The sequence below is a fragment of the Miscanthus floridulus genome, chromosome 15 (genome assembly GCF_019320115.1).
Source record: "Miscanthus floridulus cultivar M001 chromosome 15, ASM1932011v1, whole genome shotgun sequence".
NCBI classification, from domain to species: Eukaryota; Viridiplantae; Streptophyta; class Magnoliopsida; order Poales; family Poaceae; genus Miscanthus; species Miscanthus floridulus.
Genome location: NC_089594.1, coordinates 57,111,759 through 57,130,000, shown reverse-complemented (window position 1 = coordinate 57,130,000; position 18,242 = coordinate 57,111,759). Strand labels below are relative to the sequence as shown.

Below are 18,242 nucleotides of genomic sequence, written 5' to 3'. Positions count from 1 at the left end.
AGGTCGCTGCCCAACACTGCTGGCTCGGCAGGCAAACCTTTAGTCCCGGTTCGAGGCTATAACCGGGACTAAAGATCGACATTTAGTCCCGGCTAAAGCCACTAACCGGGACTAAATGTTTAGTTCCAGCTAGAGGCTTTAGACGGGAATAAATATTACTCTTTGTTCCTGGTTATAACCTCTAACCAGGAATAAAGCTTTCGCCAGTAGTTATTAAAAAACAAATAGTTTTAGTTTATTAGTTTCATTTATATTCTTTTCTTAAGTATACTTTGATTTTTAGAGTCTTTTGTTGAAAAAATAGTTTTAGATTTTAGGGGAAAATTATAATTTTCACACATAAGTTTTTAAGTTTTATTTTATCGTATTTCGATGCAAAATTCTAGTGTTTTCAATCTATAATTCATCGTATTTCGTCTCACGCGGCACAAAGAAAAATGTAATAATAAAAATAATTATCAGAAAAACCTAAGATCTTGTGTGGGCCCATATTTTGGGGGTAAATGACTGCCAAAAAAATTTCAATCCATTTCAACATAGGCGGAGTCGATGTGCTTCACAGAGGTATATAGAACCTTTCGTCGAACCCTATCTATACACCTAGGTTCTCTGGGATTCTGAGGTCCATGTTCTTTCTAGTGCCAGATTGGTCTCAAATTTTTTCTCAAGACTACAAATGCCCTGTGTGGGGCCACCGCCAAGTTTGAGATTTTTCTGAGCTGGTTTGGTGCTTTTTGCACTTTAATTGAATTTCCGCGCGAATTCACCGATTAATTATACATTGAACTGAGTCCACCCCCGAAAAGATCTGAAATGGTGCCAAACTTTGACAAATGGTCTCTTGTTCCCTAGGTGACAAATCTCTGTGGAGGTCGATGCAAAATTCTAGTGTTTTCAATCTATAATTCACCGTATTTCATCTCACGCGGCACAAAGAAAAATGTAATAACAAAAATAATTATCAGAAAAACCTAAGATTTTGTGTGGACCCATATTTTGGGGGTAAATGATTGTCAAAAAAATTTCAAGTCATTTCAACATAGGCGGAGTCAATGTGCTTCACAAAGGTATATAGAACCTTTCGCCGAACCCTATCTATACACCTAGGTTCTCTGGGATTCTGAGGTCCATGTGCTTTCCAGTGCCGGATTGGTCTCAAACTTTTTCTCAAGACTGCAAATGCCTTGTGTGAGGCCACCACCAAGTTTGAGATTTTTCTGAGCTGGTTTGGTGCTTTTTGCACTTTAATTGAATTTCCGCACGAATTCACCGATTAATTATACGTTGAACTAAGTCCACCCCCGAAAAGATCCAGAATGGTGCCAAACTTTGCCAAATGGTCTCTTATGCCCTAGGTGACAAATCTTTATGGAGGTCGACGCAAAATTCTAGTGTTTTCAATCTATAATTCACCGTATTTCGTCTCACGCGGCATAAAGAAAAATGTAATAATAAAAATAATTATCAGAAAAACCTAAGATCTTGTGTGGGCCCATATTTTGGGGGTAAATGACTGACACAAAAATTTCAAGCCATTTCGACATAGGCGGAGTCGACGTGCTTCATAGAGGTATATAAAACCTTTTGTCAAACCCTATCTATACACCTAGGTTCTCTGGGATTCTGAGGTCCATGTGCTTTCCAGTGCCGGATTGGTCTCAAACTTTTTCTGAAGATTGCAAATGCCCTATTTGGGGCCACCGCCAAGTTTGAGATTTTTTCTAAGCTGGTTTGGTGCTTTTTGCACTTTAATTGAATTTCTACGCGAATTCACCGATTAATTATACGTTGAACTGAGTCCACAACCGAAAAGACCCAGAATGGTGCCAAACTTTGACAAATAGTCTCTTGTTCCCTAGGTGACAAATCTCTGTGGAGGTCAACGCAAAATTCTAGAGTTTTCAATCTATAATTCACCGTATTTCGTCTCACGCGGCACAAAGAAAAATGTAATAATAAAAATAATTATCAGAAAAACCTAAGATCTTGTGTGGGCCCATATTTCGGGGTTCAATGACTGCCAAAAACATTTCAAGCCATTTCGACATAGGCGGAGTTGACGTGCTTCACAGAGGTATATAGAACATTTCATCGAACTCTATCTATACACCTAGGTTCTCTGGGATTCTGAGGTCCATGTGTTTTCTACTGCCGGATTGGTCTCAAACTTTTTCTCAAGACTGCAAATGCCTTGTGTGAGGCCACCGCCAAGTTTGAGATTTTTTTGAGCTGGTTTGGTGCTTTTTGCACTTTAATTGAATTTCCACACGAATTCACAAATTAATTATACGTTGAACTAAGTCCACCCCCAAAAAGATCCAAAATGGTGCCAAACTTTGCCAAATGATCTCTTGTGCCCTAGGTAACAAATCTCTATGGAGGTCGACGCAAAATTCTAGTGGTTTCAATCTATAAGTCACCGTATTTTGTCTCACACGGCACAAAGAAAAATGTAATAATAAAAATAATTATCAAAAAAACCTAAGATCTTGTGTGGGCCCATATTTTGGGGGTAAATTACTTCCAAAAAAATTTCAAGCCATTTCGACATAGGCGGAGTCGACGTGCTTCACAGAGTTATATAGAACATTTCGTCGAACTCTATCTATACACCTAGGTTCTCTAGGATTCTGAGATCCATGTGCTTTCTAGTGCTAGATTGGTCTCAAACTTTTTCTTAAGACTACAAATGCCCTATGTGGGGCCACCACCAAGTTTGAGATTTTTCTGAGCTGGTTTGGTGCTTTTTGCACTTTAATTGAATTTCCGTGCGAATTCACTGATTAATTATACGTTGAACTGAGTCCACCCCCGAAAAGATTCAAAATGGTGCCAAACTTTGCCAAATGGTCTCTTGTGCCCTAGGTGACAAATCTCTATGGAGGTCAACGCAAAATTCTAGTGTTTTCAATCTATAATTCATCGTATTTTGTCTCACGCGGCACAAAGAAAAATGTAATAATAAAAATAATTTTTAGAAAAACCAAAGATCTTGTGTGGGCCCATATTTTGGGGGTAAATGACTACCAAAAAAATTTCAAGCCATTTCGACATAGGCGGAGTCGACGTGCTTCATAGAGATATATAGAAGCTTTCGTCGAACCCTATCTATACACCTAGGTTCTCTGGAATTCTGAGATCCATGTGCTTTCTAGTATCGGATTGGTCTCAAACTTTTTCTCAAGACTGCAAATGCCCTGTGTGAGGCCACCGCCAAGTTTGAGATTTTTCTGAGCTGGTTTGATGATTTTTGCACTTTAATTGAATTTCCACGCGAATTCACCGATTAATTATACAATTATTGATGAAGAACTTAAATATTTATGTTAAAATGATGTGAAAACAAATTTCCTATCAAAAACCAATAGATTTAATGATTTTTAATTAACGTCTATATTTTTGCATTAACGAAAATAGTGATTATTAGTTGCATTATGTTCAATATTTATAATTAAAAAGACAATAGTTTAGGTCACATATTTTTCTTGTGTGCAGTAAATCAAAATAAATTTTATTACTTTTTAAAAAAATATTATGCCTAGTATTTAATTTACTAAGCAAATAATAAGAATTTAACATTTAAATAAAAAGAAATATATATAATACACTAACCAACCAAAAAACTGGCGCGAAGTGAATTTTCTAGCCCCCTTTAGTCCCGGCTTCGATCACAGCCTGGGACGAAAGGTGGGCTGCATTTGGCGGCCCGCCAAAAATTATCTTTAGTCCCAACTGGTGGTTGGAGCCAGGACTAAAGGACCTTTAGTCCCGGCTGGTTATTTGAGCCGGGACTAAAGGTGGACCTTTAGTCCCGGCAGGTGGTTGGAGCCAGGACTAAAGGTGACCTTTAGTCTCGGGCAGTGTTAGGAGCCAGGACTAAATGTCCCCCTCCTATATATGCCAGCTCCCTTCTCTTCCTCCTCTCACTTCTCGTCTTTGACTTCATCATCATCAGCGAGCCGCGCCGCCGCCAACTGTCGCCGATTCGGCTCCCCATCACCAGATCATGGATCTCGGCAACCTCGACGCCGCCCTCCTCGCCGGAGGAGCCCCCGACACCACGCCCGTCACCGAAGGAGCCCCCGAGATGACGCCCCACGCGCGCCGCCTCTCGCCGCGGCCCCCACGCTGGCCTGCACACGCCACCAGCCTCCCTACCGACGGCGCCCCCCCCCCCGCAGGCACTCCACGATGCCGGCGCGCGCCTCCCCACCGATGACGGCCCCCCACGGGCACTCCACGACGCCTGCACACCGCCTCTCGCTAGCATCTGCACGGCGCCCCGTGCGCGCCGTGGCCCACGCTAGCCTCCACGCGCCATCGGCCTCCCCACCGACGGTGGCCCCCCGCGGACACATTCCCCGCGACGCCTGCACTCGCCTCCCTGGCCATCGATGCTGGCCGACCGCCCCGTGCAGGCACCACCGCCCCCGGCCATCAATAAGTATATAATTATTTATAAATTTTATTTTTTATATATATGAAATGTATATGGAAGTATATGAAATTATATGTATGAAATGTATAAATTTATGTTATATATAATACTAAATTTCATTTTATATGTATGAAATGTAGAAATTTACAAGTATAATACTAATTAAATTTCATTTTATATGTATGAAATTATAATAATGGGTTATATATATATGAAATGTATAAATTTATATTTATATCTATGAAATGTGTATGAAATTATATGGCTAAACCCTAAACCACCCTATATATATGTAATCCATTAAAATTATATATATGACATGTATAATTTTTACTTAGGAAAAAATCTATTGTGGAGTATGAAAAAAATTATATATCTATGAAATGTGTATGAAATGTCTATGAAACCCTAATTGCATAATTATTGTTTTATAATTGTTTAGGCTCTCTATGGCCGACCCGAGAGACAATGACCTAGAGGTGGAAATGATGGATATTATCAACGCCAGCACTGAACATTGTGCCGATGTTGATAATGACCAGCAGGAAGATGACGGGAGTCAATACTTGAATCTCGATCATATTGTTGAGGAAGTTGTTCATGAAGATAATTCCAGCGAGGTATATATTTCTCAATATCTAGCTCTCATTTATTTATTATGCATACATGTAGCCCACTGGATCGACCTTCATTTTATAATACTTTTTGTGTTTCTATGCGTACATAGCCGTCTGGATCGACGATGATGGGGAACACAAAGAATGTTTGAGGGGCCAAAAAGCCGTTGGAAGGCCGCTACATCATCTCAGAATTCAACGTGGCTATAGGCGAACCACTAGGACAATATGCACAGAAATTCATGTACCACTGTGGGTACCTTATAAGGGACAAGCTCCCGATCAATGCCCGTGAATGGAAAAAAAATAACAATGCTCCTCATATTAGTTATGTCTCTGATAAGGATAAGGAGCTGATTTGGCAAGATGTTCTTGCACATTTCACGCTCCAAACATATGATTATCATGAAGACATCACCCACGAAAGGTTGACGGAGCGAGTTAGGCACTGGACAATGAAGAAGATGGCCACCCAATTCCAATCTTGGAAGAAGCAGCTGTACAAATCATACGTCAAGAAGAACAAGACTCCAAATTTGAACGATAAGGGCCCAATCGCGAAGGCAAGGCCCTACTGGGAGGAATTTGTACAGTACAAGACATCAAAAGAGGGTGCAGAACGGGCGAGAAGGAACCAAGAGAATTCCAGACAAAAGCAATACCACCATAACATGGGATCAGGTGGCTACACGACTTCCATTCCCAAGTGGCAAAAAATGGAAGCAGACCTTATTGCCAAGGGGGTCGTACCTGAATCAGCACCGTGGCCTGAACGCACAAAGCGTTGGTTTTTAGGTCATGGGGGAGGATTGGACCTAGTCACTGGGAAGCTCGTCCATGGCACAAAACTCGAAAGAGCAATAGAAAGGTTGATTCAAATTCTAAAAGCTAGAGATAGTGGACTATTCTGGCCCAATAGAGAGAAAGATGAACTGACATATTCCATTGGGACTGCTGAGCATTGTGGACGAACTAGAGGCAAAGGAGCCATTCCGTGGGTGCAAGGTTTCCCTGAATGGATCGATTCGTACAGAAGCCGCCAGAGACAGAAGGATGAGGAGGCAGAGAGGATCCGCATCTTGCAGCAATATGTTATTGAGTCATAGGAAGCGGTGCTTGAATCACAAAGGCAAGAAAAAGAAATGCAAGCAAAAATGCAAGAGGAAGTCGCAAGGCAAGTGCAAAAACAATTGAGTGCCCACGGGATTACAACAGCTCCGATAATCAACATTAGCTCCGATCAGTTGAGAAGCAGTTGTGCTTCTACGGAGCTGCCTGATGCCATAAAAGATGCAGAGCTGCGCTTTCCCATGGATGACGTCACTGAACCTTTTACATCATGTGAGCTGCACATTCCAAAAGATAATGGCACAGTGAAGGTGGCTATTGGTGTTGTAAACCATATCGACCGTACCAAGACACCAAGAATCCATGGGGCAGTAGTACCAGCTGGATATACTACCGTCTCAGTGGATAAAGCCATTGAAGGTTTTAGCGATGTGCCTCTTGACATTCATGGAGGTGATGGGGAGAAGACTGTGGGAGAAGCAGAGAAGTCATTCATTGCATGGCGCAAGCGCTACATCAATATTCCTGGGAAGCCGTTGCCGCACAATAGGTACGGATGAAAGTGAACGAAACAATTTTTTTATTAATTTTATATTGCCTCTTAAATAATAATTGACTCATTGTCTTCTGTACGCACACAGCAGGGCCTCCCCCAACCTAAGTCCAATAGTACAATCACCAGACCAGCATAGTGCTTCGGGCGGCGGTTACGATGGGGGTAGAAGACACGGCTGCATCCCCACCATCTCCAAGACGGTCTCCACCACCACCGCCACCGCCTCCAAGGCATTCCCCAACGCCGCCTCGAAGGTCTCCAACACCTATTCCCCCACCTCCTCCCATGAACCAGGGAAGACGGCTGCAAACAAATAAGCCATCTGCCCCACCGGCGAAGACGACCAAGAAGGCCCCTGTGAAACCAAGGCTAATTCCACAAAAATTGCCTAGTGAAATGAGTAAAGAGGAGTTAGATGATGCGGTTAAAAAAACATTGAAGCATTCTTCTCAGGCATAGGGAAGAGGAAGCAGCAGGAGCAGAAGCACTTCCACCTACCTCCAGCTAAACTAAGGCGGATGGTGGAAGCTGAGCAGAAAAAGAGGCAGCAAGCTCGTAAGCCCTCGCCACCATCAGACTTTGACCGCACTCTTAGCAAGATAATCAAGAAAGCTGCTAAAGCAGGGAAAACTATTGCACAACTCGGAGAACAAGAATTGCAATCAGTCCCTCCTCTAGTTATTTCTAATGAATATGGTTCAAACATAGATATGCTGGATATGATGGAAATACCTGCTGATAAAGAAGTGGATATGGCAGAACTTGCTAACTTTTATGCTATGAGAGGTATCGACCTTGGCGATTTCCTCTTTGAAAGTGCGCCGGTAGCGGATGAATGGCAGAAATATGAGCATGGTAGGAGTCTATGGAATCCTAAGACCATCAATGAACTGGGTACACAATTGTTCAAGCTAAACACCTTGTACCTCGACGCGTGTCACCGGAAAGAGTTCTATATTTCTGTCAGAATCAAAGACGACCATTGGTTCCATGGCGATGACGTTATGTACATTGAGTTAGCTGAATTACACCAACTAGTCCACCGGAACTCTCTCGACAAGACTCTCATCAGCTGCTATTGTCTATAAGTGATTCTTTCTACTAATTAATAATAAGTCGCTACGTATGTACATGTCTGTGTTTATTATCCTCACTCTATATATATGGTGCAGGTTTGAGATGGGAGAGTGAAAAAAGAGAGGGTGTACTGATATTAGTTTCATTGATCCACATATCATATTCAAAAACCCTAAACCCCAACCAACATGGAAAGCAGAAACGGAGGCTAATATCAAGATGTTCTTAGATAAGCAACGTGACAAGAAATATATACTCTTCCCCTACAACTTCAGGTAAGTGTTCATAATGTCGACGATCGTGTATCCATATATATATGTTCACTGTACCTGTGAGCTAATTAATGAGTGTTAATGGACATGGCAGTGAACACTGGATATTGATGGAACTCGATCTGGAGAAAGGTCTTCTAGGCATCTAGGACTCGATGAGAAAAGAGCAAAAAGATTTCTAAGAGATGATAGATATTATTCAGAGGTAATTACAGTCTCACTAGCAAAACTATTCTAGTCTCTCTGCATGCAAATTAATGGTCCAAATATTTTTTATGTTATTTGGTAGTTGTTGGGAAAAGGTCTGTCAGGAACACCATATGAAACGCAAAGTGCCACTAAAAGTAGTGCTATACAAAGTAAGTACTATATACCTACCTTAGTTCAATTTCCCTATGCTCGGATGATGACGAATCTTTTTCTCATAAAGTGGGTTCTGCTGCAGCCCCAAGGGACCAATCTCTGTGGATACTATGTTTGCGAGTTCATGAGAGTGTGCTAAAAAAGAACTAGTCTAGAGAAAAAAGGGTAAGTGTACATATATATATATATATTCTTCATACATATATTTATATATATATATTCGTGATAGATACAATTTATTTATCATTATTCTTGATATATATATATATATATATACTAATATACTTTTTCTTTATCTCATATCTCAAATTGAAGACTCGTTGGTTGAAGGAAAAAACCCTGGACACACACCATCTCAAAGCAATCCAAGAGACAATAGGTGGATTTCTGAATGATCAGGTCTTAACTCCCGGCGGCGAGTTTTACTATGACCCAAATATGTGATGATGAAAGCCAAATTTTATATTGATCCAAAGAACATGTGATGATGAAATGTCAATTAATGCAAACTTTACATGTGACGGTGAAATGTAATATTATGTTTTAGATTACTTTTACTTGTGTTGCTTGCGTGCATTGATCGAGCGAAAACTTTACAGTATGCGCGCGTATACGTATATTACTTTGCAGCGAATAATGCGTATTCGAAAACCAAATTAAAACAAAAAAGAATCATCAATTGAAATAAGCAGGAAAAGAAAAAAAAAGACCCTTTAGTCTCGGTTGGTAATACCAATTGGGAATAAAGGGGCCAGCCCAGGCGCTGGCGTGGCTACCTTTTTAGTCCCGGTTGGTATCACCAACCGGGACTAAAGGTCCACTTCTATTCCCGGCTACTAACCCTTTATTTCCGAACTCCTATTCGTGGCTGTGTAACCGGGAATAAAGGGGGTTGGCAGCCAGGAAAAGAAGCCCTTTTTTACTAGTGAGTGGTGATGCCAAACACATTGACATAAAGTATTATGTTGTGAAAGATAAAGTCTGGGATCATATAATTAGTCTTGAGCATATAAGAACAGAAAAGATGCTCGTGGATCTGCTTACAAAAGGCTTACCACCCAGCATGTTCAGAGAACACTTAGCCGGCATAGGTTTAAGGGAAAGCTTATGATTCCTGGATAATAAAGGCCTAGTTGAGAATCTGATTCAAAACAGAGAGGTGCATTATAGCTGTTTAATGTAATGGCAACTGACCGTGACGATGAGACACGCTCTATGCACTGATCTGTGATGGAATTGAAACAAGATAAAGTAAGTGAGTTGAGTTTAAGTCATAAGGTGAGATCAATGGGGAGAATGTTAGATGATCTCCACCAATTGGCCCAACGGCCGATTGGGCCCTTGGATGCGCCCTCATCAGGGGCGCCCAACCGTTTCATGGTTGGTGGGCCTCCGTCGCATAGCGCCATAAAAAGGGAGGTGAGAGCCAGAGCACAAGGCACGAGGTTCACCTGAGCTGCCAAATGCCCCACCGACATTCCCAAAACCCTAACCGATCTAAGAGGGGATGCTGCCAGCGACGGAAAGACCACCACCGGCCGCCGCCGCCTCTGCACCGTCGCCACAGCGACAACGCCTTCATCGTCGGGCTTCACCGCGCCACCATCAAGCAACCCCATGGCCAGCTCGTCTTCTACGAAGGCGGTCGATGGTTTGTACCTCCTCAACCCCTATCACTTTCTCACTCTGTCTGTTAATCCCGTACTAGTGCATGTTCTAGAGTTTACACTTCATTAAATATTAATAGGTATGCTACATCTATGGCCCGCGATCATGTAACGTTTCTATCACTAAACTCTAAACTCTAGAGTGAGGTGAGTTCCCAGAGGACGTTACCTCGGATGCTGCAGGGAAGCAGCGCTGATATGATGTAGCGCGACCAGGCATACTGCTCTAGAACTGTATCATTTTTGGAGTGAGGTATATATACAGTAATTCGTTTCAATGTAAGCTAATTATAGACACTAAAACGAATCAGGTAATCAGGCAGCTTCATGTACATTTGGGCAGACAGGAAAAGAGCGAAGCCCATCCTATCAGCTCAGGGATCCATCCTAGGAGTATGAGGCTATCTATGAGGCGCCGAGGCTGCGCCCCAGCAGCCACCAGCCAGCCACAGATTAAGGCCGTCCCGGCCGGCAGGAGGACGGGAATCTGGCTGTTCCTCCGCGGGTCCCGGCGGCTCCGGCATCCGGCCACTCTTGGCCGCGCCGTACGTGGTCGCCCACCGCTCGCAGGCGCCGCAGCCAACCGGCGGTCGACAGCGACGCCGCCCGCGCAGAGGAGGAGCCAATGAGCGTGCAGACGCTACTGGTCAACCGGCCTTCATGTGTGCTCCGATGTCCAGTATTCCAGTCCCCTCCCCGGCTTCCTCCGCGTGCTATAAATAGCAAGCCTTGGCTAGCACAGGAGCGCTCGGCCTCGGCGGCTTATTAGTAGTGCGTGTTTCTTTTAATCTCCTCTCCAGCTCCGGCCGGCCGTCCATCGCCGCTGGCCGGCTGCTGTGCGATCGAAGAAGATCAATGGGTCGCGGGCGCGGCAAGGTGGTGGTGCGCCGGATCGAGAACAGCGTGAGCCGGCAGGTGACCTTCTCGAAGCGGCGGCGCGGGCTGGCGAAGAAGGCGCGGGAGCTGGCCGTGCTCTGCGACGCCGACGTCGCGCTGCTCATCTTCTCCGACAAGGGCAGGCTCCACGACTTCGCCGCGCACGGCAGGTACGTACAGTACGTACGGTGATCGACGTCGTCTACGTGCATGCAGAATGCATTGCACTTTTGCATGGTACTCCTTACGTACGCCCACCATTTCTTTTCTGGTAATCTATCTATCTAGTGTGTGGGTGTGGGTGTGGGTGCGGGGGTGTGTGTGAATCTAGTAGTGTGGTGGATCCGTGAGTGGTGGCACCTACTACTACAGTCAGTATGAGGTTTTTAGTCATTATAAAAGTCGGTAATTATATATAAGTCACTTAAAAAAGTTAAGTTCTCACATGTGCCACTCCTCTGAACTATTTTGCTCTTCATGTCGCTTCCGTCAGATTTAGGCCTAACGATGTCAAATCGTAGGTGTGAAAAGTCAAAAATACCCTCAGGTCTGAATACGTAATTAACTTTTTTTTGAGCATGTTCATGACCTCAAATAAAAAAACTCAAAACTAGAAAGTTGTAGATCTCGATAATATCTACAGTTTTTGTAAAAAAAACTTATCTTTCATTTAATTATGTAAAAAAGATTTGATATGATTAATATGTCTTAGAAAAATCACATTTTTTATATAGAATCAAATGAAAATAATTTTTATATAAATATTGTAGATCTCGATGAGATCTATAACATTCTAGTTTTGAGTTTTTTTTCATTTGGAATCGTGAAGATGTTAAAAAAATTAATTACATATTCAAACCTAAAGGTATTTTTGACTTTTTACGTCCGCAGTTTGACACCGGTAGTGCTAAATCTGACGAAAGTGACGTGTATGGTAAAAGAGTTCAGAGCAGTGGCATATGTGAGAACTCAATTTTTTTAATAAGTTACGGATAATTATTAGCTTTTATAATGGTAGAAGCCTCCTCGTTATTTGACCGGAGGCAGGCACGGGCACCCTACGTACACGCGCTATTTATGGAAGTATAGTACACTCCTATTCAGGGTCGTGTACGGCACTGTACTGCCGCCGTGCACTGACTGAGCACTGCTAGCTACTAGGGCCATGTTTAGATTGAAAGTTTTTTCAATCTAATGAATAGTACTACTTTCGTTTTATTTGGTAAATATTGTCCAATCGTAGACTAACTAGGCTCAAAAGATTCATCTCGTGATTTCCAACTAAACTGTATAATTAGTTATTTTTTTACCTATATTTAATACTCCATACAAGCGGCTAAAAATTGATGTGATAGAGAAAGTGAAAAAACTTGGAATTTTAAAGGAAACTAAACAAGGCCTAGCTGTACGAACCAGCTTTATTTAGCTCCGATGGGACATGCATGTCATGTTCAAAAAAAGCTCAGCTCCTGTTCAGATGAGGACAGGTCCGTGTTGCTTTTGGACTCTGGCTGTGTGGCACAGTCGCACAGAGATCCATGCACCCCGGACCTCACCAGTCACCACCCATTGGCCCCTTTTTTCTTCCCCCCCTTTGACACACGTAGACTACCCATTGGCCATTGGAGGAAGTGACACCGAGATTCCGTCCACGAAAAAACACGTCCTGTTCACAAAACGTGACGCTACGGAGTCGGTCGGACTGGTCCTTGCTTCGTTCGGTCTGTTCAGATCATTAACATGACTAACGATAACAATTACTCCATCGCCATCTAAGCCATTTCTGATTTCTCCGAGGAAACACCTTCAATCTGTGTGCATGTGGTGTCTAGTAATTAATTAACAAGTTATGTCAGGGAAGCTATGTTGAGGGCCGGTTAGGGACTCTTTTGCACACTCACTCGTTTTGCTAATGTTAACAGCGAATAAATAAAGACCATCAACCATGCAAAGGAACTAATCAAGAGGATGAACTACTAATCAGAAATATCTATGACCATTCGTTCATGCAAGAAAAGAAGGAGATTAAGAAGCTAACATGCAACAAGAGGAGATATATATTTACAGGAGAAAATAAAAAGCTAGTTCAATTAGCTACGGTATGTAAAAAACTAATCGGTTTAAAGTCGTGGAAATTTGGCTTATGCTGATTTGTTGTGAGAGTAAAACATTGTTCGTTCGCTGAAAAATACTGCTGAAGTAGTGCTGAAGAACAGGGCGTAACCAGGAACCATACATTAGAACACATGAGTGGTGTACATGCGCTAAATAAAGATTGTGCAGGACCATTGTCCCTAGTTTCTAATCAATGCAACAAATCTTTCACCGATTTCTCCACCACACAGCTTTTGTTTGTTGCGCGCTACAATTAGCCTAATAGTCTAATACTAATAAGATTGACGTGGCATTAATCTTATGCGGCTTCAACCAATAAAATAGGCCTCAACTCTGCTTCACTTACATATCCACACATGTGCATGTGAATGAGCTGTTTCTGGAGTCCAAAAGAACTGAGGTGCTTGCTAGTTTGAATTATTGAGTTGGACATATGTCAGTGGAGCTGCAATGCTTACTGGATTTGAGGATCTACCGTGCTCTGCATGCCTTGTACATTGCCTGCTATTGGTACCTGCATATATTTACCTCAAAAGGGAAGGAAAAAAAAAACACGCACACTATACATGTGTGGATCACCCAACCGTTGATTGATCTAATTATTGGACGTGAATTGCTTGTACTCTTACATGTACTCCATGCATTATCCATATGGTAGATCTTCTGTCCACAATTTTGATGGCCAGTGATCTTTCTTCATGCATGCATATATGATATATAATAATCCCCCATCCCAAAATTAAAGAAGTGCAATTCTAGATTTAGACTAAATCAATTTTTTCTTAAGTTTGACCATGTTTACAGAAAATAGTATTAATATTTATATCTTTGAATATGTTTCTAAAACATATTTCTTAAGTAATCTAATAATACTTATTTGATATTAATGTCAATAAAATTTTTATAGATTTGGCCAAACTTCAAGTTAATTGTCTTATGGAAAAGGTAGAATTGCACTCTTTTTGGCACGAAGGAAGTGGGTTTTATTAAATGCTCTAACTTATTGGAGAATTGTTTTCGTATCGAACTAAAATTTATACTCCCTCTATTCCAAATTGTAAGTCGTTATGGCTTGGTGTTGCAGATGAGGATACAAAGAAACATAGTAAATTGATAATAGGGTGATATATTATGTATAGATAAACATTTCCCTTTTTTTTCTTTTTACAAATAGCAGCATGGAGAGAATCCTCGATCGATATGAGAGGTACTTACTTTGTGAAGATAGGGATGTGACGGAAGATTACCCTGAAGAATCACAGGTAGGGATATAAGTGGGTGTACTGTCTGAATATTTCTATGTGCACGTGACTAAAAGTTTATTTAATCTATATGGAACAATCATTCATTGTGTTCTTGATATTACAATCACTCTCATCTACATTTATTTTCTAGGGGAACATGAGCTATGACCACATCAGGTTGAGGTCCAAACTTGAAGCTCTAAAGAAGAGCCAAAGGTAACAAGTTGCAAATAATTTTTTTAAGATAATGAACAAGTTGCAAATAATTTTTTTAAGATAATGAACAAGTTGCAAATAATTACTGACAGAAAAACTGCTGTTAAAAATAAATTTTGATACATATCGAATTAACCAAGCAATCTCTGAAAAAACATGTGCACTTGCCAGATAAAAACTCCTGTTCACTCGGCATGTCTCATATATAAGAGTGAGATGTGAATAATAGGGACCTCATCTGCTCACACTTGTCGTATGCTTATCCAAGGAATCTCATGGGGGAGCAACTTGAGTCCTTGACATTCAGAGAGGTACAGCAGCTTGAGCACCAGATAGACAGCGCTCTGAGGAACATCAGATCCAGGAAGGTACATGTCACATGCGCGGTGATTGTACACATATGTTAGAACTGTTACTCACACGTCAGTGCTCACAGTGCCTTTCTGATGCCTACTTTATCTATTTCAGGGCGACATCTTGCTCAACTCGATCGAGGAGCTCCGAAACAAGGCAAATATGCCAAATATAGCAATTACCTTTACATCGTTAATAAAAACAACTTTTTATTCTATCGCAAATAAAGTAGCTAGATTGGTGATTTTAGATTTTTAATTAGTTCTTCAGATTCTTTATTATTGCTTGTTTTGGTTCTCATGTTTTTATTACACCTGTAGAGCAAAAAGCATCATTGGTTTAGTTCCTAGTTGGGTCATTAGTTTCGAATAAGTTGGCTAAATATATCATACATGTGCCATTAGTGGTGTGAAGTTAATTAATTGGTCGTTGTACCGAAGTTGTACGGGTGGGTGGCACACTCTCCCTAGCCGAATGGTTCTTTGCCTCGGTTTTCACTCAAAAAATTGGTTGGCACTTGACTTTTTATTTTCTCCTTTCTAATAAAAGTCGCAAAAAAAAAAACCATCGTTGGTAGTGCAGGTAATCACAGAACACACACTTTTTAGTACTCTTTTATAATCTCCAATTCCCACATGTACTTCTGAAAGTGAAACGATGCACCCTGTTGCTGTCTTTGCTTTAATTTCTCATCAGTTAATTACCTCCCAAATGTATTTTTCATGGAGTTTGATCGAGCTCAGCGCAACTGATCTGACCTGGAAGTGCTTCTGTGTTCATGTTTGAAGGAGAAGGCTGCACTGGGGGAATCCCTGCACACCACCAACACCGCAGCTTCCTCTATGGCAGTAGCAGCCGCCCTTCCAAACCTCAACATCTGGTGAGCAACAGAGCATCCATCGGGTGCTTGTGCTTGGCATTTTTCTTTGTTCAATTCCTTCTTCGGCTCAAGAAAGCTAAGTGTCCACCTGAACTTGCCGGTAAACACTGCAGTCCCGGCGACTCTGACGAGCCAGGAAGGGCGGCGGCGCCGCCAGGAGCGGCGATCAGCTTGCCGTGGTGGATGCTCCAGCCACCTGCCGTCAGCCAACGGCAGGAGCAGCACTGAACTGCATGTCTTCAGATGATCCATTTCTCTACTAGAACTCGATTCAGATATGACGGGGATTTGTGATCTGTCTACTGATCTACCGTTCTTCGGTTGCTAGATTTCATCCTGCCTTTTTTAGTATCTGAACATCTGGTCTGTCGTTTGTTGTAGTTTTTGGTCGCAAATGATCCAGTTTGCGTCTCTAGTTTGATTCGGTTTCTGTAAAATCTGCTGCAGCCCTTCATGTCATTTCAGCTGTTTTTTCCCACCTCGAGCTTTGAAGGCCGGTCAGATTTTTTTTTTGTTTTTGTTGAGAAATTGCAGGCCAGTCAGATGATTACCTCCACTGACACTCTGACAGACAATTAGGCCCAAGAAGGCCCAAGCTGCCTTTGGCATATGGGTCAATTTTGGGTTCCAATGGCCCAACTTTGGATAAATTCGAGCTGGACCATCTGGGTGGGCTCTCTTTTCATTCGCCTATTCATGCTTCCTTCCCCTTGCTCTCAACAAAAAGAAAAGAAAAGAAAATTGCTACCGTTCCCTAAAATGCTGCCCAATGCATAGAAGTTGTAAAGAATATGTTATTTAGCTTTCCTTCTATAAAAAAATGAAATTTAGTATTGGACTTTTATGGTAGATTCTCGCACAATTTGTCAGGATGATGGACAAATAAAACCGTTTGATAATTGGATGTTTGCAGTAATACACATTGGGTTTGTTTTTATAGATGGCTTTGACCATGACCCATTTCAAGTGTGCAAGTTTTATATTTGATTTTCATAAACAAGTGGACCACATAAAAACTAGACAGCTAGATCTTTAATGAAATACATTTTAAATATTGTTTTGCGTTTTTGTAGTAATGTAATACTAGGAATCAAAGTTCTGACTTAGACCAGTCCTAGTTGGGCCATGATGAACTATATTGCCGTTACCTTCGCATGTCGGCACTCTAGTCACTGAAATTATTTGCCAGGTCTTTACTGAAATTATAGGCTGATGCTGACATCTGGCATGATAGCAATAATATGCGAGCAAATGTATGTTAAGAACCTAAGATGCCATTTTTTGAGGGATGACTTAAGATATCATTAGAAAGAGTTGGCTACAACCATTGTTCAATAAAATAGAAAAACTATATAGAAGTGTTTTTTTTCGGGCATGTATAGAAGTCGTTTTTCTATTACGAAGGAACGAAGCTATTTTGAACCAAAAAAAACAAGGAAAGTAGGAAACGTGCATTGATGAATAATTAAGCTTTTAGAAAGACTTGTACATCATTATACCCATGTAAGTGGAACCCTGGGGCTATATATGATGATGACCTGGCCTTCCTATTTTATTTATACTAAAGCTGCCACACTATTGGAATTCAAATGTCCAGCTTCTAGTGCCACATCCAACTCTTATATGAAAAGTGCCATCATGATGCAGCTACCTCAAGAAACTCAAGGCAACTTTTCTTCAAATTATCTGTTCCCATCCTACTACACACAAACGTGTAAAAGAAAACCACACTATCACAAAGAAAATCACCAGTTCACGATCCGTACGTGGTGCTATCATGAGTGCACATAGCAACAAACCCAGAGCTGTGCTGGCCTTGTCGGTGATGTAACACAAACAAACGGAATATGTGTACATATATATTGATGTAGATGGCCATGAGCCAATAGGTAAGGACACACATTTGTCAAAACATGCCTGCATTTTGGTCACCAAATCATGCTACAATGTCAGCCTTTATGCATGGCCAAACAAAAGGCTGATTTCGGCTGATTCAATAGTATTTTTGTGAGGGAGAATAAGCCGAAATAAACACAAGCTGGCTGAAAAGTAGATGAGCATAACAGGGTGTAGCACCAAAAGTAGATGAGCTATAAGGATTTCAAGCTAGATCCATATGGGCCATGATGATTGATTGACAGAATGTCCTAAATTAATAATGCCCTTTCTTTGTTCCTCTTTCCTTGCATTGGATCACACTATTCTTAATCAAGTGCAATGATTTGTTTGATCTAGGGATTACCAAAGAACCATTGGCAGCACATGTTTGGAATTTCAAATTTAAATAATGTGTATGATGGTAGATCTGTTAATTATATGCAATAAAATAGAGATCGAGTTAACTGCAGCTGGCGCTGTGTGAACTTTGGAGAGACTGCTCAATTTATTATAAAGGGAATTTAAAAGCAGACATTTATGTTTAGGAGTATTTAAAAAAAACGGTTCAAGCAGAAACCAAGCAGGAGTACGGCTTATATTAAGATAAAGAAGAAAGTCCAG

The 18,242-nt window shown here is 41.5% G+C and overlaps 1 protein-coding gene across 1 annotated transcript; it reads left to right on the top strand.

Moving 5' to 3' along the window:
- The first annotated feature begins 10,838 nt into the window (after window positions 1-10,838).
- Window positions 10,839-16,095, top strand: LOC136509563 (MADS-box transcription factor 20-like). Its single transcript, XM_066504327.1, has 7 exons — window positions 10,839-11,104; window positions 14,227-14,311; window positions 14,445-14,509; window positions 14,778-14,877; window positions 14,978-15,019; window positions 15,652-15,743; window positions 15,857-16,095. Exons 1-7 carry the CDS (start codon window positions 10,914-10,916, stop codon window positions 15,969-15,971), a joined length of 690 nt encoding a protein of 229 aa, XP_066360424.1. The 5' UTR covers window positions 10,839-10,913; the 3' UTR covers window positions 15,972-16,095.
- Window positions 16,096-18,242: the final 2,147 nt, after the last annotated feature.

What these genes read in the sequence shown, in the direction of transcription:
- LOC136509563 (XM_066504327.1), top strand. Translation starts at nt 10,914, where the DNA reads ATGGGTCGCGGGCGCGGCAAGGTGGTGGTGCGCCGGATCGAGAACAGC. An exon ending in GACTTCGCCGCGCACGGCAG is followed by an intron (nt 11,105 to 14,226) that starts GTACGTACAGTA and finishes TACAAATAGCAG; the next exon opens with CATGGAGAGAATCCTCGATC. An exon ending in TCGAGGAGCTCCGAAACAAG is followed by an intron (nt 15,020 to 15,651) that starts GCAAATATGCCA and finishes TCATGTTTGAAG; the next exon opens with GAGAAGGCTGCACTGGGGGA.